The 22,766-nt window shown below is 35.6% G+C and overlaps 1 protein-coding gene across 3 annotated transcripts in view; it reads right to left on the bottom strand.

Moving 5' to 3' along the window:
• LOC106460762 (regulating synaptic membrane exocytosis protein 1-like) overlaps window positions 1–22,766 on the bottom strand; it is a 146,478-nt gene that overhangs the window by 81,162 nt on the left and 42,550 nt on the right. For 2 of the 3 annotated variants that reach the window (XM_022387540.1, XM_022387541.1), the window contains exons 3-5: window positions 21,170–22,550; window positions 15,346–15,623; window positions 8,919–9,138 (exon numbers count right to left, since the gene is read on the bottom strand). In XM_022387540.1, coding sequence (XP_022243248.1) covers window positions 8,919–9,138; window positions 15,346–15,623; window positions 21,170–22,550 — 1,879 coding nt within the window. Of the gene's footprint in view, window positions 1–8,918; window positions 9,139–15,345; window positions 15,624–18,102; window positions 18,177–21,169; window positions 22,551–22,766 lie in introns of all 3 variants that reach the window. The other variant, XM_022387542.1, reaches the window with a different exon arrangement.

The following is a 22,766-nucleotide window of genomic DNA, read 5'->3' as shown; positions in this document are numbered from 1 at the left end:
ATGTTGAAATGAAAATAAGTAGATGCTGAAGAGTGGAATAATACAACCTTCAGAGAGTGCTTGTTCATATCCAGTAGTTATTGTGAGGAAGAAAAGGGGAATTCCAAGATTCTGTGTATATTTTAAGCAGATGAATGTGGTCATACAAATCAATGCATTTTGTCTGTAATTAAGAAACAAATGTCTGCACATATTGGTATATACCCATTAGTAGAATATGTTAGATATGACTTTTAGCTATCAGCAATCAATATTGGATGAAGAAAATAAATCAAAATCTGCTTTCAGCACTTGAAAAGAACTACAGAAGCCCTAAGTAATAAAAGTGGCAGGTCATGTAATGCACCTGCCGCTTTTGATAGGTTGTTGGATTTTACTTTTAGAAGGCTGCAATAAGTGACATTTTAATTTTGATCAACTGTTTCTGGTTGCCACTGTTTCAAGATGCAGTCTAGTAACTGAAAGTGGGGAAGTGTGGGCTAACTGAATTTTCTTGATTAAACAGTAGGCAAGAGTTGAATGTCCACCAATTTCATGAAAAGACCAAATTATAAGACCACAGTTTTCTATACTTAGTGCCGTAATATGAACAACTGGTGGCCAATTTCTACAAGATAGTCACACCTTGTCTGTTTGACTGATGCAAATTTGATGGACAGAAGAATGTGAGAAAGCAACCCAGTGCCTAAAATATAGGCTAGATCAGAGCCCTAGTCCTACCTAATTTTCATCATAATTGCCCATTGATCCTGGATACTGATGCCAATGATAATAAGATTGAAAGGGTTTTGTTATAGCTGCAAGTTGATATGGAGCAAGCTCTTTATTAAGAGCTTCTGAAGAATGACACTGCACAAGAAAGAAGGAGCTGCTTGCAGATGTAGTACTTGTCAGCATTACAACCACTATTTGTATGATAGAAAGTTTATGATTTGAGTGGGCCATACATTACTAATATAGCTGATGAACTTTAAACATCTGAAATATATGATTACACATTTGGTACCAATGCTTACTTTTATTAAAATAAACAATGTTTTGGCTTATGATTGGTAAAGGGGGTCTCACAGCCATTGAGGGTGTTTGAGAGAGCCAAATGTGACTTGCAGATTAGCTTAAGGTGTTCACTAGTGCTGTAAGAGCATAACTTTGATGAATAGCATCACTTGGATCAGCAACATGGAAAACTAGATGAATTAACTCAACCACTTGTGAGAGAATGTCTATTCCTTAATGTCTGGATTCAACAGTGATCAAGGATATTACAGCAGTAGTGCCAACAAACAACATGAGTGGTGAAAATTCTACTTGGATGGGCATAAAAATCAGGAATGCCAGGAGAAGCAACTGAAGGACCTAAACATAACCTCCATACTACTTGCCATACAAGTGAAACACAACTTCCCCAAACTACCAAACTGAATGCTAGTCCTCTTAAATGATGAACCCAGATTATGTCTTCAGTATACTGACAAGCATGTCAGGGTATAAGGACAATGTGGTGAACATTTATGGTTACCTCTTATTGTAGAAGACAATACACACAGTGCATATGTCATGGTATTGTCTGTAATCACTATACAGAAAAGGATGTACCCCACATCATTCAGAACAATACCTTCACTGCATTTAGGTACTAAGATGAGATTCTCCATCTGATAATGCAATCTTATGCTAATTTTGGATAATGACAATGCCTGTCCACATTTAGCAGGATCCTCACTGCTTATGTCGAACAAGAACCAACTAAAAGAATGGAATAGTCAGCAATATTTTCTGACCCAAGCTCTGTCAAGCAGACTTGGAGAATTCTACAGAGGGTGATAACAACACAATGTAGTGTACTCCTGGACTGTGCAGGAGCTTCAGTAATCACTTATCTAATAATGCACTCAGCTTTAACAACATGGTGTCTGATTAATGGGATGTAAAAGCAATGTCATTGTGTTTCATGGAAGATGTTCACAGAAGTGACTAGTGATCATGTGCAAACACACAAGGAGTGACTTTTTGAAAAACTGTTAATGATTTTGAATTTTCATAAAACATTTTTAGAGGGAAAAGTTTCTGCTGTTATCATAGTCTTATTAATAACTTCATGGACCTTCTCTTTATTATGCACCATTTTCCATAGGTGCAACTGTATATTAAACACAATCAGACATTCAGTAAATTGCATGATAGGAAACACCTTTTTGTGGAAATCTTGACACTTGAAAAAGTTGAGTACAAAGTGTATTTGTGAAATCAAGCATAATTATTTATTTATCTATTTGGAATATATAGGTAGCTTGTCAAAAAGTAAGTTATTTTTGTGAGCAAACAAATCACTAACCTTCAAAGTTAGAAGTACCGTTCACTTATAAAATATTTTGCTTAATTTCAGTAACTAATGGACGGAATTAATTTGTACTTCTTACCCCTCTCTGCCGTTTCATATTGTAGCTGCACCACTCCTCAAGAACAGGCAGTGGCAGAAGAAACTCAAATATATGTGGGATGGCTATATTTCCTGACTGGTAAGACTACTGTCAGTGATAAGTAAGATGAGGGGTCTGTATATACATTTCCCCATAAAAACTATGTGGTTGGACCATTCACAGGTGCTTGAGACAAATGCATTTTTGCAGTAAAGAGGGGTATAAATTAACCATTTCTTTTGTAGAACATAGAATATACAATACACTTGTATTAATGACTGTTTCCTAGAAAGTGTTTGGTTGCGACATAATTGGCTGTAACGTTTAACATTATGTTGCTGAACTCGTGATATATAAGATGCTGATGTAATTTTAAAGTGTTCAACCATAGCTCTTGCTATAAAAAGTCATGATTCTTAACCACTGGCTATCTTAATTCTGAGCTTCAGACCAGCTAACAATAGTCTAAACACTGCAAGATGAATTTTCTACTCACCGACACTGAATATGATGAGCTTGATTATAGTGCTAATAAGTTCTGTAAGACCTTGGAATTTCAGGCAAAAGATCTAATGATAAAGGAGTCTCTTCACATTGGACCCACCAGCTAGCAAACCAAAAAAAAGCACTGACCTTTTCAACCAGACCCAGCAAGCCACCACCATCCATAGAGGGTGACCCATTGAATAAAGATGTGCTAACAATCAGCCTGTAATCATTCCAGCTTTCACTGATATTTTTCTTTGGTGTGTTGAATAGTTTAAAAGAAAATCTTTCTGAAATTATTTGACAACATTTGCATCCTTCAGCAGAACATCATACAGCCAAACAATAAAAATCCACAAGAGGCCTTCATTGTCTTTCTATCATCTCTTTCCTAAATATATGTACTTGTAGTTTTTTTTTTTTGGTATTATGTAAAGCTGTTCGATTTCAGCTATATGGCTGATCTGACTGTAAAGACCCTAACATACCTTGATTTCTCAAGTGGCTTGTAGGTGATAGATTATCCTTCTTCATCTTACATTTTTGTATACTAAACACCTCCGTCATACAACAGTCTCTCCAGCAGCAAATTTTCCTTGGTTAAGAGTACTCCTACATGGAGAATATGCCATTCTTTCAGTCAGAAGCATGAGTTTAAACTTATTCAAATTCAAGAGGTCAAGTAAGGGCCAATATGCGCATTAGTGAAAACAGAAAACTGTGCAATGGTTCATGGTCTATACCATGGATGCCCACTGTCTGACATGCTGGGGAAAAAGCTCTGGTTGTTGGAATTTGTCCACCAGCAGCACTTCCAAGCCTTTTCAGTTGGTCATGAATGGTCTTGACCAAAACTGAATCTGTGGAATTCTAAGCCTGTAGAGACTTTCCCAAGAGGTCTTGGACTCACCAGGCACCATTTCACCTATGTGTCCATCAGTCATCTTTGTTACTCTTCTGCCAAGATCAATCTTCAGAGGCAAGACTTGATCTACAAGTGTGGGTGCACAAAAAAATTATCTAATCATTTTGAGTCTGCAGTTGTACACCAATTGATGTCAGGGACCTTTGCAGCATCAGCAGAAGTTCTATGTCCAGGAGAAGGCTTAAAGCAGGCAGTGAACCTCATCAAGCCAGAAAGTATCCTGCCAAGACAACCATGGCTTGTGATAAAATTTGGGGACATGCAGGACTGCATGAGGAGTTGCTGTGAGCAACTCATCACCTTGCCATCCTGTATTAATTATTCACCCAGGTGTCAAAACCCCTGAGAATGTCTGTCACCATGCATCTGCAACATCAGTAGCATATCAGCCACACATTAGCCATGAACCAGCAAGAAAGAGGCTTTTGTCCCCATCACAGGTTCCTATGGGTAAGGCAAAACATCTTTCACTCCAATGTTTAAAAGAGCAGCAAAAAAAGATCTGAGCTGGTGTTTGAAAGATTGGGTGAGTAACTGGCTAGTATGGCTGCACTCTGGAGCAGGCATTCTAATGTTTCATCCTGAGCCTGTACATTCCAGCCCTGGGTACCATTGAGCATGTGGAAGAGATGCAACAGGAGGATTAGGATACAGTTGTAGCCAAGTTGCAACCTCAATTGAAACTGTAGAGAATCGGGTGTTCCACTGAGCTGTGTTTAAGGATTGGAAGAGGTGGCACTAGGGGTAGGGTCTGACTGCTTATGTGGATGTTCTGAACCAATTGCATGATAAGGCCTACCTTAATATGGCAAAAGCAGATCAAGAGGACATTCTCAAAGCCAAGAGGTACCACCTAAATGTGAGGGAGAATCTCAACTTGACAGAAGCAGTTTGCATCACAACTTTAAGAACATATATTAGAGAGAAAAAAGCATGCTGTGTTTAAGGATTGGAAGAGGTGGCAATGGGGGTAGGGTCTGACTGCTTATGTGGATGTTCTGAACCAATTGCATGATAAGGCCTACCTTAATATGGCAAAAGCAGATCAAGAGGACATTCTCAAAGCCAAGAGGTACCACCTAAATGTGAGGGAGAACCTCAACTTGGCAGAAGCAATTTGCATCACAATTTTAAGAACAGATATTAGAGAGAAAAAAGCATGCAGTGATAGCTGCAGTGGCTACATCTCAGATGGACTGACCTACCCAGGTACCCCCACTATGTTGAGCTAAAGCCATATTGAGGGTGAACCAGCTATCCACACATCTTGGCACTGCAATGCAACCACATTGGTTTTCAGTGAATGGGCAGGGATATCCAAGCATGACCATGGGATACATGTCATAGTCTATACTTATACCTCCACCTGGACATTACCCAGGATGGAAGGAGCAAAGCATTTGCTTTGCTTGTGGTCTGTTGAGATCTGACATGTGACCTGCTTGTACTTCTGCCAAATGGCAAAGACAGCAGGACTACTGATTTCAGCCAATGGTTCAGTAGATGCCAGCCAACTAACAGCACCCATACTTTGCCAAGCAGAAAGACAGGCAAGGTTACTGATACTGTCCAATGGCTCAGCAGGTTCAGGACAACCAACAACAAATGGTGGATGCTGTCACAATTGCTGCAGAAAATTTAAAGATCCCAGATTGGGTCTGCCCACTGCACATCAGATTACTTGCACCAAAGAATTAAGTGGTCAGCCCAGCTGTCTCAGGTCTGGGTGGGGTTTGGTATGTATCTGTGAGGGTACAAGGGCAAAAGGTTGAGTTACTGGTTGACAATGGAGCAGCCAGAATAAGTGAGACTACCACTCCAGTCAATCCATAATGACTGCATTCTGGTGAATGGTGATAGAATAGACAAAAGAGGGGAGGTAGATTTCCAGTTCTGTCTAGGAAATGTTACTCACAGAATTAAGGTAGTTGTCTCGGACCTCAGATTTGGTACTGATATCATTGGGATAGACATATTATAGAAATAATTTCTTAGTTTTGCCTATGCAATGGGTGAACTGATGTTCTATGGGAAAATTATCTGATGCTGGCCAGATCAAAACCAGGAACAGTGGATTGCATGAGTGTATGTAGCAGAAGGGAATGTCAGTATTTCTGTATACACAAGTGGTGTTTCATGCATCAGTACTGTTTAACGTGGTTATAGAAGCGATGCAAGAAATAAACTGTTTCCTATACAGAAAGCAAGCATCATCAGCTCAGACAATTATCTGTATGCTGGAATAGTTATAGATACAATAAGCAAAGTGGAAATAACAAATGCTAGTTGTAATACCAGGGTTGTGTCCTTCACACCATGGTCAAAAGTAAGTATGTGGCTACCAATAAATCTGGATTCATTGGTTGAGGATTGTGCAAACAATCTATGCCCAGTAGGGAAAGCAACTCAGTGACTTGTTGTTTGAATAAGGTAATGTATATATGGGACCAGATGGCCAATTGGGTCATATAACAGTGACTCGTCACAACACAAATATAGATTATACACATCTTATAAAGCAACTGCTGCACTGACTTCCTTGGAGCACTAGGGACGTTACCAGTGCTTAAATGCAATGGATGTTGAGATGTACTCTGGATGGAGAAAGAAATAAAACCAAACATCCTTTAGTGGATGTTCCAGTGTCAGCCTATCCACAGTAAAACAAGCAAATCCCTGTTAGACACTGACAGCAGCAACCACAGAATTGGGGTTGTGTTATTACAGTTCAGGATGGAATAGGATGTGTATGCTAGTGATACACTCACTGCTTCCAGATGCAGATACTGCACAATGAAGAAAAAACTGCTTATGGTCTTCTACTATCTTCCACTATCACCACTATTTTTATGGTAGGAGGTTCACCATTAAGGTAGGCTATGCTTTATTGAAGTGGCTAATTAACTTTGAAAATCTGGATGGAGTGATAGCTCATTCAATAACAACCTTGCAAGAATATGACTTTGATTACAGTCCTCACATAGTCTATGTCGTAAGATAACAACCAGTCACGTGATTAGTACTAGTCGTTATGGGTAAATCCAATGCTTCTTGTTTAGAATAGAGTGTTAAGTTCACAAAGTTTTACTTGGGTTTTAACATGAGTCAATCGAGAGAAAAACATCTTGGGAGACGACAACTGTTGATTGACTCTCAGATCCGGTAGGAAGCAACAGTTCACTGACTACAAAAGTCACACACTCTGTTTTGTGCTTTGATGAAATAATAAACATTGTTTTACACTTTACGTCACGTGTCCAGTCTGTTTATTTTTTAGTTTAAAACTAAATCGTTTAGCTAGATCCAGATTTATTTCATAATTTTTCTGATAAATACTCCTATTATAAGGTGGACCTATTTAAAACTCATGAGGAAATAAGTTTCAACTGAGAATACCGCATATTTGCAAACATATCCACGAGTCTTGCATAATATTTCTCGCCAAGAACTTCAAAACGTTTTTCACATGTCTAACTCTTTGACTCGTCACGTATATTACAACAAGGTGGCAACATATCATACCCGTTTATACTGTTATAGTCAGCGTATGTCTGGGGTATTATGGTAGTAGCTGAGACATCATCTCTAAGCATATCACCCTACGTTTAGACATGTACAAACATATACATCTGACAATGCAATGAAATAATTTACATAATACAAACAAATAATTCTAAAGTTGTCGACTTCAATAATGCCACTATAAACTATACTTAACTATCAATTAATTGTTTCCTTCTGTTTCATATTTTTGTTTTCCTACTGCTTAAATGTGTCATTTAGTTCAGTTTAATTCTAATTTAGGTCTAACTTTGATTCAAGTAACCATAGTCTACAGTTTAAAACATACACTTTTAATCTATAGTTACAGTATACTTTTGGCCTAAGACTACATCTTTCCACTTTAAACTCAACAATTAACAGAATACCTTAGTTGGAACTTACACAAGGCCAATAAAAGTAATAATAAGGTAACCAATACTAGTTAATATGAACATTTATAAATAACTTCTCTTCACTGACATTGACAATCATATACCGATATTAGTCTGAAGTTTCACAAATACATAGGACCTATCCGTTATTCGACCTCTGATTGGTTCAAAATAATATTACGTTCATGAGTGATGTACAAGTAACAGTCCGTATGCGCGGGAAGTCGCGTTTAGCTTCTGAAAGCTTGTGCTTTGTTATACAACAAAGCTACATTGGGCTATCTGCTGTGTCCATCGCGGGGAATCGAACCCCGGATTTTAGCATTGCAAGTCCGCAGACTTATCGCTGTCCCAACGGGGGACTTCTGAAAGTTAAAATTATGTTTTCATGCAAAATATAACTGCTGTTTCACTTACTTTATTTTTTTGCCTGGTAGGGGACGTAATTCTTGAACACCAGTTTCAATATCAGAAATTTAAGCTCTCTTTCATTTAATAAGTTGATGCTTCATACGTTGTTTTTTATAACATACTTTACCAAATTCTATACAATGGTGATTGTTTTGGAGAGAGTACCAGAGCGCTCACTCAATTTTACCCGCAAAATACCATAGCCAAAATAAACAAAATAAAAAATAAATATATAATAATGAATAACTGATGTTAAAATAAATAAATAATAATATGTTACTAATCCTTAACCTAATTCTGATTTGTAACTGAGTTAAATAAATGTTGATATAAATTACACTTCAGTAAATTTAATCTACTTCACACCATAATAGTTGTTGTTCATGCTGATTGATAAAAAGATAGCGTCTCAACCACTACTGTTTTGTGTCCGTTATATCTCAATTGGCTTGATGAGCGCTGGGATTAGATGAAGGGTTCATCGGCACTAGATATGGCAGATGTAATGTGGTTTACGTACTATTACAATTTTTTTCTTTACTTTCAACAAAAAGTGCTTAGTTATAGTTACTCATGACGTTTCCGATATATATGTTATGAGCCAATCGAGGGCCGGATGACGGACAGTCACTATCCTCATGTTGAAATTGAAGTTCCAAGTATAGTTTGACTTCTGAGACTCTCTTTTGAATATAATCATCAGGTCGTTCAAACTCAAAAAAATTTCTGATATGAACACACCTGGCCGCAGATGACCAACAGTATCCGCTATGCTGCCTCTTTTCACCTTTTCTATCATAGCACCAATACGTCCAGACTCAAAGAATTTTCCTCCCACCACTTTTAGGCCAAGGATGGATGCACTTGAGACGCTACCAGCTCCCTCTTTCAAAGTCTTCTTCAAAATCATATGTCCTATCATTTTTGTCCCGTCAGTAGACGGTTGCCAGGATACAGGATGCTAAGTTAATAATAAAAGTAATTACTTTTAAAGCACTTTAGGTAATTATTATTTTAGAAATGAAATTTTTAAGCCTACTGAAAACTGTAATTATTTTTTTTTTGTATAAAGTTTATAAAGATCTTTTAATTTTGCCTTTTCCATAAGAAATATTTCTCTTAACTTTAAAAATCATATGCATAAGTTCCAGAACTCAAAGAGACTCTTTTTAATAACCAATGAATTTTTCTTTGCTTTATTAGTTGTTTTCGGACTTATGATTCCTGGTATGCAATTGCAATATAGAATTAATTTAATATTATATTACAGCTTAAAGCTAAAAAAGATTATGAAATTGTTTTAACAAGTCAACTTACGATAAACTAAAAAAAAAGAAGATTAAATCCAGTTTACTTACAAGTGTTAGTTTTCATTCTTACATTTGAATAAAATATATTCTTTCATAAATAAAGTATTATCAACATAAACACACAAACATACGCACACATAATTATGACAATAATACATTTAAATTTCTGAAAACACATTTTACGAAAACTAGATGTACAACTTTTTTTTCCTACTTAGCAAGAAAACTAATCTCAATGTTTTAGAGGTTGTTCGAATTTTCTTCACATCTGTAAGCTCATTATAAAACAAAGACTCAACAAAGAGATGTTACGATAGTTTGTTCGAGAAAATGAAAACTTCACGTTAATAGGTAAAGTTAAACATGCTGGTAAAGGACGAATTTTTACACGTCGTGCAGAAAGTACGTGATGCACTGGATCACGTGTAGCTCGTGCAGAAAGAAACAACAATGAAATTAACATGCAACAAAGCAGTGGCATAAACATGCTAGACATGCTATTCAATGACAACTTGATATTGCTGTAGTCAATGTGGATTTTATATTCTCTTCAGCTAATTATTTTAATTAAAAAAGTTACTTGTAGAATAAATATATCTCAGGATTAAGAGATATATATTCGAATATTCGAAAACAAATTTTAACCTTGCAAAATTAAAAAACTGTTTTGAAATCAACTTATTCTAACAGCTTAACTGTTTCTGGTTTGAGGTCAAAAATATATTACTAAATCAGTGTGGAAGACTGTTCAGTGTGAGTATTATTAAATTTTTAAATACCTCTAGACAATGTGTCTTCTATGAGTCTAAGTTGTATGTTGTGTTCTTACCTATGAAGTAAGAGCACTTACTTAATTGTGCTGAATGTAAAACTTGGATATGTTACAAAGATATATAGAAATATTTCCACAAGGGTATTAAAACTATATCACTTTTGAGTAAATGACTGCTTTCCTTGCATTCTCAAAAGCTGATTCTGAACGAGAATCTGTATTATTTAACTTTCCAAGTTAATAAAATTGCAATTAGTCAGGGATAACTATTGTCCTAGTAATTAAGTTTAAACATAAAACCTTAGTACATTAACTACACGCTTTTTGCTCAGGGGTCAAATGAAAAAAATCTTATTTCTGTTATGTTCTTAAACTAACATTACTGTAAAGTTGATGAGAAACGAAATATTTATATATTATTCACACAAAGCAATGCTTCTCTGAGGGTGCTAACAGACCTAATTTATGTAGTAAAATCTTTATTATCCTTAGAGCCTTAATATAAATATATAAATTAGTATAACGCTAATAAGTGAATTATCTCCTGATGTAGGCTTAAAGCTGATATTGTTTATGTGTGATGGCTTTCATCAGGGTTATAGAGTTTTAATTTCTAAAACATGTATGAAATAAACATTTATTTGTTGTACTCTCATTATTGCATCTATTATTGTTCCTTGAACAAGAACTGTCCTTAATCTAAAAAATATCTATCACCTGCTTTTAGTAAAAAACGGCAAAAAAACATACTTCCTTGATCAACAAAACTTAATTCATTTTCGTGCCATATATTAGAAATTTATTTTCGTAAAAATTCCCTTTTCAGCTAATGTGATTTGATAATTTCAAGCGACCGCTTCTTAAAACTTCATTTTAACAAAACAAACATTTACTAAATCTACTCTCTTTAAGTTTGAAAACAAAAGCCCCAGTTACTAAATCAACTTTTTTAACATTTTTCACATGACAGCGAGCACTGTTGCCAAGTCCAAACGGAATTGGGCTTGTTTTATTCTGAAGTCGGTTTTTGTTTTTGTAGTACCTTATTTCAATACAGTAAAATAGTTGTAGGGGTGCTTTCGGTGATTGACTGGGTCAATAAATAGCCCATATTATTACGATCTTAGAATAATCCTATCCCCACTCCTGTTGTTCACGTAAAAACACACCCACAGTCGTGAATTTTTTGGCCCGCCTACTTGACACATTCTATAAACAATTTAAGCTGCGCAAATCGCCTATTTGAGGGTAAGCCATAAAGAGCAGTTTGAAAGTCAGTGCTGCTTTTTTGTGCGACAGAGCCGCTTGTTTTTCTCGCGATATTTTGCAACATTTAGAGCGATAGCATTCAGATAATAAGACAATGCCCTTTAATCACACAAGTTAAAAAATTTGATTTCGACAATAATCTAATTTATACAGATTTTTTCCTCTCATAATTTAGGTATTGCTAGGACGAAAAACGAAAAACAACCTATAATTAACCATGAATCTTTGAAAGACCTGTGTGTAGGATTAAGTTCAACTAGCATGTAAGTTGTAACACTATTTTTATCGAGTCTTAGCCTTAGTTAATACTAATGGTCTCTGAAACGTTATCTACACTTTAATACAAGGAAACGTTAAAACCAATTGTACGTATGACATCTACAGTTGTAAGTATATTTTTGTCATTTTAAACTTATCTTACGAAATTATTTAAAATAGAAAATTTATTGTATAAAACATATACGTATGTTATAATATCCTCCAAACAATAATTGGTATGTATTACTTACGGTAAGGTCGTGGCGTCTCTGATAAACCATCTGTGCCATAAGGCATTGATCCAACGTATAGCCAAACACACCAATCATAGCATAAGATTTAAAGATGGCTTGAATAGGAAACGAATAAAACTTTATTGGAAGTTTAACACAGTAACAAATGTGCAACGTTTTGATAAGGTTTTGTTATCATGAGATACTGACAAACCTTGTCGAAACAATGTACATTTGTGTCTGTTTTAAGCTTGCAACAAAGTTTCTTCTTTACTCATTCAAGCCGTCTCTAAACTTTATTACTATCAATCTCAAATTTGAATTCAATCATAACACATTTTTCAATCACTTAATGCAGAATAAAATTTCGACAGCGCTTTGAATCAATGCGTTGCAGTCATTTCCATAGGAAGCCAAGGGGGCACTTGCCTCATTTGGAATTTCAGAAGAAAATTTGCTTGAATAATTCATTTAATACCTGCCACACGAGCCAGCCCGGCATCTTCATGTGGATCCCCCAAAATGGGTCATTCAGGAAAGGTTTGGGTTGTTTTGATTATACAAAAGGAATACATTTGACACTATTTTCTAGGTGTAGGTCGCTGGACCAGATTCGAGACCATGAGAGACAAAACGGAAAAGTTAACTTGTAAATATAAAGTAAATCGATACAGCAATGAAGCATACTTGAAATGTTCTAGATGTGGTTGTGAATGTGATTGTTTATGTGTAATGTTTAAGCTAAACCGTGGGTCCAGGTCGGATGTAGGAAGACCTTATTCGAGGATATCCTAATCGATTTGACATACCAACTGAATCAGATATTCGGTAATTGATTACTGCATTGAAAGCGAAACATAAAACAACGAGCACAATAGTATCGTTATCTTCAAAAAGGGGGGTTGAAATCATACATAAGAAATCATTAGTTTTAATATTTTGTGAAACTAACGCCACAGTAAAGCACAAAGATGCAGTGTTGAAGTTGAATCAGATGCACGACGCATTACAAGATGATTTCCTTAGCAATTCTCAAATTATAAATGTCATTTCTGCAATGAAGAGTAAATATAAGAAGGATGGTATAATGACCAGTATGGTACAACCATAGTATAATCCATATAGATTTCATCATGTCATATTTTTATTAATATTTAGTGTGGTTTTTTTTATTCTTTTTTTTTTTCGTTTTGGAAGTTGTACCGAGCTTCATTCATCGAGATCTATCGAAGTAACCCTAAATCACTGGTTTCCGGAATGACCGCCCCATGTTGACCATCATAAGCTTAATACTGAAAATATACTTGGCTGGCTGGTGTGGTAGGTGTTAAAAAATGTATTATAAAATAATACTATTTAAATATAAATGACGAATTTAGGTATGCATAAATAAGCCGTAATCGGCCAAAGCTTCCATTCAAACTTCAAGGCAATGGCCTACGCTGGATACATTGTTCGCAAGTTGTGAGCTTGCCCCAGCCAGCAGGCCCGCCGATAGGAAGGGGGCAACTGCCCAGGAGCCCTGGTGAATGAAATAGGATTATCCCGTAAAGCACGTTTTTACGCTTATACATTGAGCTAAAGACGGCTGCTGATATGATTTTGCCTTCCTTATAAGCTCGTTGCTGTCCTAATTTAGGATCTTTTTAATAAATTCTTTAAAATGTTAAAAAAAGAGAGAGAAAGTGGGCCAGGCGAGAACGTTTGTCACGTGCTGGCTTTCGACGCTCCTGCCCACCAGGAATAAATTCTGCGGATGCCCATGGTTGTGGAAGTTATTATTTTTGTATTATTATTAAAATTAACAGATCATAAGTACTTGAACTTAGGTGATTGTATATGCTATTAAACTTGACAGAAATTGATTGCTGTGAAGTATATTATGAGACTTGGCTATAGGCACTGGTTTAAATCGCATCTTATACACCTTGATAGTGCCTAAACACCACGAGTTTTATGCTTTCAACTCTCGAACAAAAAACTGGATTTATTGGCATCATTTTAGTCATAGGTCTACATCAAGTAATTACTGATTGTAACTGCCTAATGTAGGCCTACAGTAGATTTTGTTTGTTTATAGTTCAGCAAAAAGCTACAGAATGGGCTATCTGTGCTCTGCCCACCACAGACATTAAAGCCCAGTTTCTAGCGATGTAAGTCCGCAGATATACGGCTGTGCCACTGAGGGGCCTACAATCGAATATTGTTAACGCTAGTAAATTCAGTTGCGATGTGAATGTATTCAAGGTGAGATTTTATTTTATTCAAACACAACTAGAAATTTATTTAGCCTATTTTAACAATAATAATCTGGGTTGATAATGTGGGTAATAAAAAAAACCTCACTCAAGTACGTTGGTTTGTTTTCTATACTATTATTCAAGTGGTAATATTTATTAATTAATGAAGAGAAACTTTAAGAATTTTAGTCCAAAACGCCATAACCTCATTTGAATTTTCTTTGCGAAAAAACGAGTAGTGGAAATAGCTATTAAAAATTGCACTAAATATATTTGTACTGATTAGTTGCATACATCGTTAAGCATATATTGAAACTTTTTCATTGATGCCAAAACAAAACTTAAACATCCATTTGGTTTCCTTACTGTTAGGTAATGGAAGTAAGTATGTATAAAGATGGCAGCACTAACATAAAAAACAAAAAACATTGATAAAAAATTATGTGACAGAGTAAAGTTCGTCAATGTATCGACAAAAAATCTTCACTCAGTCTACTATGAAAGTAATATGGCCGAAACGTAGCCCATTCAGTTCTCTTTGAAACCGTTTTAACCAACTTCTATTGCAAAACGAAAGAAAGAAAAACAATTATTAAAATTTTCAGGCTTAGTAAACTGTGGTAGCAGCATTCGATTACCCTTAGAAGAGAAATTGCATTAGTAATGTAGAATGTAGAGAATGATGCAACACGAAACGTTAAGTGCAAAAATAAGCTTGTAACTTCGCAGAAAGAACTCTGCTCAATTGTTTTCTTTGTTTTTCGTTCTTTTCTAAGGTATCTGTAATATATACACTAAAAAGTCAATGTAATACGTATCTTAATAGTACGATAAAAAAAGGTTCCCCTATTACAGACATTGCTTATTTTTAACTGTCAAACTTATTTAAACCACGATGGTCAAGTATGGTAGTCGTCGTATTTATTGTTGTTTTTTTTTGTGTGTATGTTATAGCTATTCTACTCCACTGTATCTTCAAATATAATTTAAAAATACATTAATTAACTCACTGAAAGGTTGACAAACTAACTAGAAGGGTTTACTGTGTGGAAACTAAGGGGGATATTCCGAAGTGAAAACTTATACCTTACGATTGTTTTCTTCATTTAGGGTAGCGCTGCTACTTGTGTCTATCCCAGAGTCTTTAGTTTGTTGTTCATCCCAAAATTCGTCGGAGTGTTGGCGGCAGGGGGCGCTCTCTCGATTGAAGCGGACAGTTTTCTTGTGGGTTCGACTATCGAAAGGACTCCTTATATCTTGGCTGTCATAGTAGCACTCAGGATCTCTTTGAAGTTTACAGCTCTTCCTTAGTGCCGAGTTGAGATCACAACAGTGTGATCTGAAACGGAAGTGTGCATGCTCCCCTGTCACAAAATTGGGAGGGTCAAAATCTAAACATCTGTAATCAATCATATTTGTCTACTTGCATATTTTGTGAATTGTATGTTGCTATGACCTACACGTTTTAACCGGCTTTACTTTCCCGTGAGTTGTCTAATGTTTAATGAGACGAAGTACATTTACAGGTTTATGTTGGTGGTGTGATGTTATCAATCAGAACAATACACGCTTTATGATGCTTTAGGATGCAAACACACACATGTATATATATATATATAATGTTTCGCATGCTACCAAAATCATGTCATACTTGAAACATAACATCCGCAGCTATAAAAAAATCTAAGCTTTAATATATTTTACTACGTACTAAACTCTTCGGATTCAGGTCCTTATGTGGTAAGCACAGAGTCTGAATTAAAAATATATAATATATATTATCTCTTCTTTAAACAGAAGTTTTTTTTATAACCGAGCCGATGCTTAACCCATTACTGAAACTTTAGACATATCCAGATTAATTTTACATACCAGTAAAACTACAAAAGTCAGAAAATAAAGATAGAGAAGAGTGCGCATGGCGAGAGACGGCGATAGCACAACTTGCAGAGACAAAAAAGAACAAAGATGTAGAAACACAGAGGAGATAAAGCCCTAGGAGAATTAAAAATGGAACCTAAAAGGAAAGAAAGATAGGGATCATAGACAAAATCTAACAAAATTAAAGTTTTGGGATACAGATAAAGGGTAAACCAAAACCAAAGGTTAAAACTCTGAGAGACGAAGAGAGAGAGAAGGAGGGGATAAAAATCCGAAGGGAAAGGAACATTTTGAATTTTGAAAACAAAGAGAAAAAGTTAAAAAGAAAAACAGATAAAATCTCGAAAAAAAAGTGTGATTTGTGAAAGACAGAGAAAGTGAAATTCAGAGAGACCGTATGAATAGTAAGACAGAAAGAGAGGATAAAATCTAAGAGAACAGAAAAGGTAATGTCTAAAAAGAACGAAATTTATGGAACCAAGTGAAAGCAGAGTTCAGATAGAAAGTTCGAAAGAAACAGAGAGGACTAAACTTTGAGAGATTGATTAAATATAAAACTGTAGATATGGAGTAAGATAAATATCTATGAAGAAAGAGAGAGAAAGGAAAACTGCAGAGAGAGAGAAACGTGTAAGCACCGGAAAGCCAGAAAAAATTAAAACCCTAAAGGTCAGGAAAAAAAAGATAAAAGTTCCTAAAAATTTACGAGTCTTAATGAACTTGTAGCTTGAGCATACTAAAATATGCTCACTTGTCACTAGGCAAATCTAGGTATAGAAACTTATATTAATTTGTATATTATTATTATGTAAGTTAGGGATCTGCGTATTTTACAGCTCCTTATTTCATCTATTTCTTAATCTTCCTGTTTAATGATCGAGATACTTAGCCCCAATAGTATCGGATAGTTAAATACTGTAATAGAAAAAGTTGTACAATTTACTTGAACATAAAGTGTAAACCCATACGAAATGTAAATAGCTATACAGATTAATATGCAGCCCCCCAGCACATACTGAGCTATCTTTATTCTATATTTCGTATTCTGTTTTTCTTTTTTATCACAAAAAAAAAACAATAAGTACATTTGAGATATGTGAGGAACGAGAGGCCTTGAATTAGGCTTGAGTAATACTCTTACTTTAATGTAGGAGAATTAATTATAAGGTTTTTCTAGACCCTACAGTTCTCTAAAGATTTAAATTCGGAAAGGAAACAATGTTATATTTCTATCAAAAAACAAACAAAAAAACGTGTGTGTGTGTGTATGTTACTTACGTCAAGCTTTGTTAAATGTCATAGATTAAAGGATGGACGTTTGGGAGTAATAGATAGTACCTGATTGATGACTATTTTGGTTAAATAATTATTAATGATAATAGCGTGAAGAAAGTGTGGTGTCATAAAATTAATTAAATAAAAAGAAAATTATATTCCTTGTAAATTGTGCACGTTAAGTGTGTGTGTGTGTGTGAAGTGACGTTTGCCGAATCTTTTCTTTCGTAAAATAAAAATTTGAGAAAAAATAGGTTTTATTTTCTATACGTTTTGAAGAAAATATCGGGGAGTTTCATACATTTCATTGGTTTTAGATTAATTTATCAAAAATCCCATTATTATAGTGTTTTTTACATTTTGTAAACAGTTTCCTGCTTCCCAAAACACAAGTCTGAAAGCAAGAACAATGACAAATAACGGCTTTGTTTCGTCACAAACATAAACACATAAAGAAACAATGTTCAGAAGAGCTAAATAAGAAGCCAAGTTAAGTAGAAAGTTACAAGACATCCACGCATGCTCACAAAGTATTTGTGAAAACTCCAACAAATCAACGTTCTGTTGATTTTAGAACAACAGACTGAGTGCATGAAATTGAATAAATTTGAAGCGAGTCCTTGAAAATAAAAAAACTAAAAAAGGGGGGTAGATAAAGAACTAGACTCTGCTTTATGAAAGCCTCACCGCTAAAAAGTTTTTTATTTTGGCATCTAGTATTTCTTCTCGCTTCCACGTTTGACTCAGTACTTCTGTTTCTCCTAGTTATTAAAGAATAAAGAAATACATCCATAAATATTATAGAAATAAGTTACTTATCAGAGAATTATTTTTTTACTTAAATAGTTCTGTCAGATCTTCTCAGAACAACAATAAAACATTCTGGTTATGACTTGTCAGTAACAATTACAGCTTTAATGATGGCAAACAACAATTCACCACTGGATACAACTGTAGGTGTGAGGTGATGGAGATGACATTAAGGTCTTTAAAAGTTACATATAAATTTACATTATAAATACTTACCTAGACCAAATCTTGTGTTTTTAAGTTAATTGTTATATAATTTTTTGAAAGGCAGATTGGATTTTTTTTGTAATACAACTTGTTTATCACAAAGCCTTTACATACTGTATAAAGTTATGTGAGGGGACACAAGAAAAGATACAAATGGGATGAATAAAAAGAATAACAATATACTGCGGTGAAAATGATGTTTTTTTTAAAGTTGTATAATTTTCTGTATTACTGAAGTTTGAGAAGTAAGACCTATTAAATGTTTTAAAAGCTGGAAAATTAAGAAACTAGACCTCCTAAAGCCAAAACCTTTAGCTTTCGTTTTTAACTAACTCTACAGGCAACATTTTCACAGCTATAATAACATATTTTTATACATTCTACTAATCGGTATTTTTTCTTCAAAAGTAATGGCACGCTGCTTAATTTCAGCTCAGATTTGCAATATGTTACAACAACCCAAGAGATCATAACACATTTCAGGAACGTCGTTCTTTACGTTTTGTTGTTCGTTTCTGCGCCCACTATTACTACACTATTGGTTTTTAAAGGCTAAAGCCTGATGAAAGTTTTATCAAGCTGGTAAGTGGTCTGTTTTAGATTCAAAAGCCAAGAAAAGCAAGACAAGAGTTTCTACCTCCCAGGGTCTTTCCTATAGAAAGATATTAAGATACGCTTAACTCTAACAGCAAGTACACATGCTACAGCAGTGGTTCCTAACCTTTTGTGGCCCTCGCACCCCCCTAACGAAGCATTAGCATCCCTTTCCTAAAAAGTGTGCATTTGTGCGCACACACGCACTTAAAGCAAATTAATTTATTTCTTCCTTAATCATCAAATATCAAAACCAAAGACTGTTTCCATTTTCATGTTAATAAATGGCATGAAATACCTAAACCCAACAAACTAAAGTACTTTTGGTTTTTTTAATTAGAAGAAATAAAACACCATCAGGGAACCAATTTTATTTGAGGACCAAAAAATTGAAAATGAAAACGGACCTTCATAGGCTTCTTCATTTCGCACCCCCAGAGGGTGCCAACACCCCTGGTTGAGAACCCCTGTGCTACAGTAATTCTCCCTTTATGCTGGAAAACACTCAAAACTTCTCTAAAGGATGATAACCTCCAATGTTCTACAATGTTTCTGTTTTCAGAATGGTAAAAATGTTATAAAAATATTCTAAAAGCAAAAGAAATGTATAAGATTAATTTCTAGAGTATATTTATAATTATTTTTTATATATAGCGATGGACCCAAGCGTCCTAATTCTTTTTATTTTTTTTAATGGCGAAATTTAAATTCATAAATTAGTAACGTTTTATAAGTACTTTACGTGTTTTAACGGCAATGCTTGTAAAAATAAAGTATATTATTTATAAATGTAAAGGCAACAACTCTACTACAACATTTACAGCTCTATAATGGGCTATCTGTGCTGTGCCCATCACGAGTGTCGACCGGTTTTTAGTGATTTCAGTCCTCAGACGTACCGCCGACCCACTTGGGGGATAATTTTCATTTTAATTATTTTTATTTTTTTTTAAATAATATTTTGCTCGGTTGATGCAGTTGGCAAACAGAGGATGCAACTTCGCATTACTTATGTACTTTACAGAAAATAAAGGTTTATAGGGCTATTCTTCATTATTATTACTTGGTAAAACATTCTTTAGTAATTACAATGTATTAGCAGTCACAAGCCGTTAAGCAAAATACATTATTTATTTAAAAATAGCGGGATTGAAATGAAAACGATGACATATTGTCATAGATTTGTTACTCATTGAGATGTTCTAATTTTTCTTTTCTTTTTTGTTCTTTTTCGTTTTTTAGATATTGTTTATAACTTTATATTGGTCTGATCCCTAATATTTATCATGAATTTTATCTGATTGTTTGTTTGTTTTGAATTTCGCGCAAAGCTACACGAGGGCTATCTGCGCTACGCCATCCCTAATTTAGCAGTGTAAGACTAGAGGGAAGGCAGCTAGTCATCACCACCCACCGCCAACTCTTGGGCTACTCTTTTACCAACGAATAGTGGGATTGACCGTCACATTATAACGCCCCACGGCTGAAAGGGCGAGCATATTTGGTGTGACGGGGATTCGAACCCGCGATTCTCAGATTGCGAGTCGAGCGCCCTAACCACCTGGCCATGCCGGGCCATTTTATCTGAACACATATGCCTGTCTGCGATTTATGCGTTTACAAAACTACCAGCGTTAATCTCTAGGAAATATGTGGGTATTAGAAAAAAGAAAGCTTGTAATGTGTGTATGAGTCGGGTGTTTGTTAGGTTATTATAAGCAAAGAAATCACACGCGACTGAATGTCTATCATATGTTCAGGAAACTTTTGTGTGTGTGTGTGTGTATGTGTTACATGCAAGCGAGTCAATATATTTTGTATGTCTCAAAATATTGTTTTTCTTTTCCTGAAGCATCATGAGATCTAAGATAAGGACCTAGTCCGTTGTAGAACAAATGTGATATATGTATACATATACTAAAATTAGTGAAATCGTCAAATAACATTTCTGTTAATTATTCAAAATTTGAAAAAACAAAACAAAAAATCCTTAAACTTTAGTGCCAAAACTTGTTCAATATTATCGCGAATGGAAATATAACATTAATTATGAAGTTTGTACTTAGACCCATTCTCATTTACAATGTGATATCACACATCATTATTTCAAATATGTGAAGACTGATCAAAAAAGAAACTTTACCCTTTTCACTGACACTCTCACTTTCTATGTCTTGTTCTTCACAACTAGAGTACTCTGGTGTCGACCTAATCTCGTCATCAGAGCTGCTAAGAGATCTTTGTCGTTGTTTCTTACCACGTTTGTGTTTGTGAGGTTTAGGTGGAGGTGGCCTGACACATTCTGATTGGTCAGAGCTCAAGGAGTCATTGCGAACGACTGACTCAATTTTACGTCGATTATTATTATTATTAGAGCGCCCCCTAGAATCAATCGTTACTACTGAAGCCGAACTAGGATCCAGATGATTTCTCCTAATTATATATTCAGGTCGAGCTCGACTTTCGAGATCAATAGAGGACACCACAGGCTTCACAACATAATGTTCCCGTTCGGAACTATTCGGAAGCTTTTGTCTGTATGAGGAGTCACGTTTGTCATCAGGGTGAACGTGTCGTACGCCACTCGTATCTCTCCGAGAACGATGCTCATGATCACGAAGTCTCTCTTGAGGTTCACGCTCATAATTTTGATTAACATTTTCACGCGAAGGCCTTCGCTCTTCGAACGAGCGTCGTTCACGTGAAGGTCTTCGTTCGTCGTAAGAGCGTGACCTTTCAACCGACGGCTCACGCACACGGATTCGATCGTCTTCTCGACCTCTTTCAACGTTCTGATCTCTAGAAATTTCCCTTAAACGAATATCATCTCGAGTTATGAGTTCATCCCTTCTCAGTTCCCGACTTCCTTTTCTTTCTTCTCTTTTTCTCTCACTTGAGACCTCACGCTTTCTTTCACGGGATCTTTCTCTTGTTCTTTCACATTCGAAATCTTGTTCTCCACGTTCACGTTCTTGTCTTGTAGGTGGCTCTGGAGAGTGCTCTCTCGAACGTGCGCCGTCTTTATGCAAGTGGCGCCCTCTATCACTTCCCTCTCGATGGTGTCTGGAATCATCTTCATGAATTGATCTCCTCTTTCGGGATTCTCCTTGTGAGGGACTTTTGTCTGAGCCTCCTCGTCCCCTGTCTGATGGGGGTTTGTCCGCCACTTTATAAGTATATTCAGAGGAGGGACGAGTCTCTTGAGAGAACTGCCGTTTTAAATCCCTACTCTGAGAACTACCCGTGCGCTGTAGTGACCCTCGCCGGCTGCTTGGAAGAGACTGCCCACCACCGGGATGAGTTAATGTAGGTTGAAGGATATTTTCCTTTTCTGAACTATGACCTCGCTCTAGCCTCATACGTCTATCGGACGAGGGAGTTAGTTCTGATTTGATTGGCGTGGATTCCCCTCCTGATCCCTGATCCAAGCTCCCTTCTTGACTTCCCAAGTTTCCATGCATCCATGTTCCGGTCTTAATCAAGAGCTCTTGTTTTTTTCTGCATAGAATGCACACCCAAATAACCTGAAAAAACATTATTTAAAAATAACTTATTTGTAGATGGAAAAATACAAAGTTTTATTACATTGTTCTAATGATGACATAATATCACACTTTATTGATTTGTGACAAAACAAAATAATGCTAAAATATATTTTTAAGGCCTAAAAAACCACATACACATAACATAAGTAACCGTAGAATTATAAATTGTATGTGTAAAGTTTAAAAATGGCTACT

This window comes from Limulus polyphemus, unplaced genomic scaffold (assembly GCF_000517525.1).
Source record: "Limulus polyphemus unplaced genomic scaffold, Limulus_polyphemus-2.1.2 Scaffold830, whole genome shotgun sequence".
NCBI classification, from domain to species: domain Eukaryota; kingdom Metazoa; phylum Arthropoda; class Merostomata; order Xiphosura; family Limulidae; genus Limulus; species Limulus polyphemus.
This window is presented reverse-complemented; position numbering and strand designations above follow the sequence as displayed.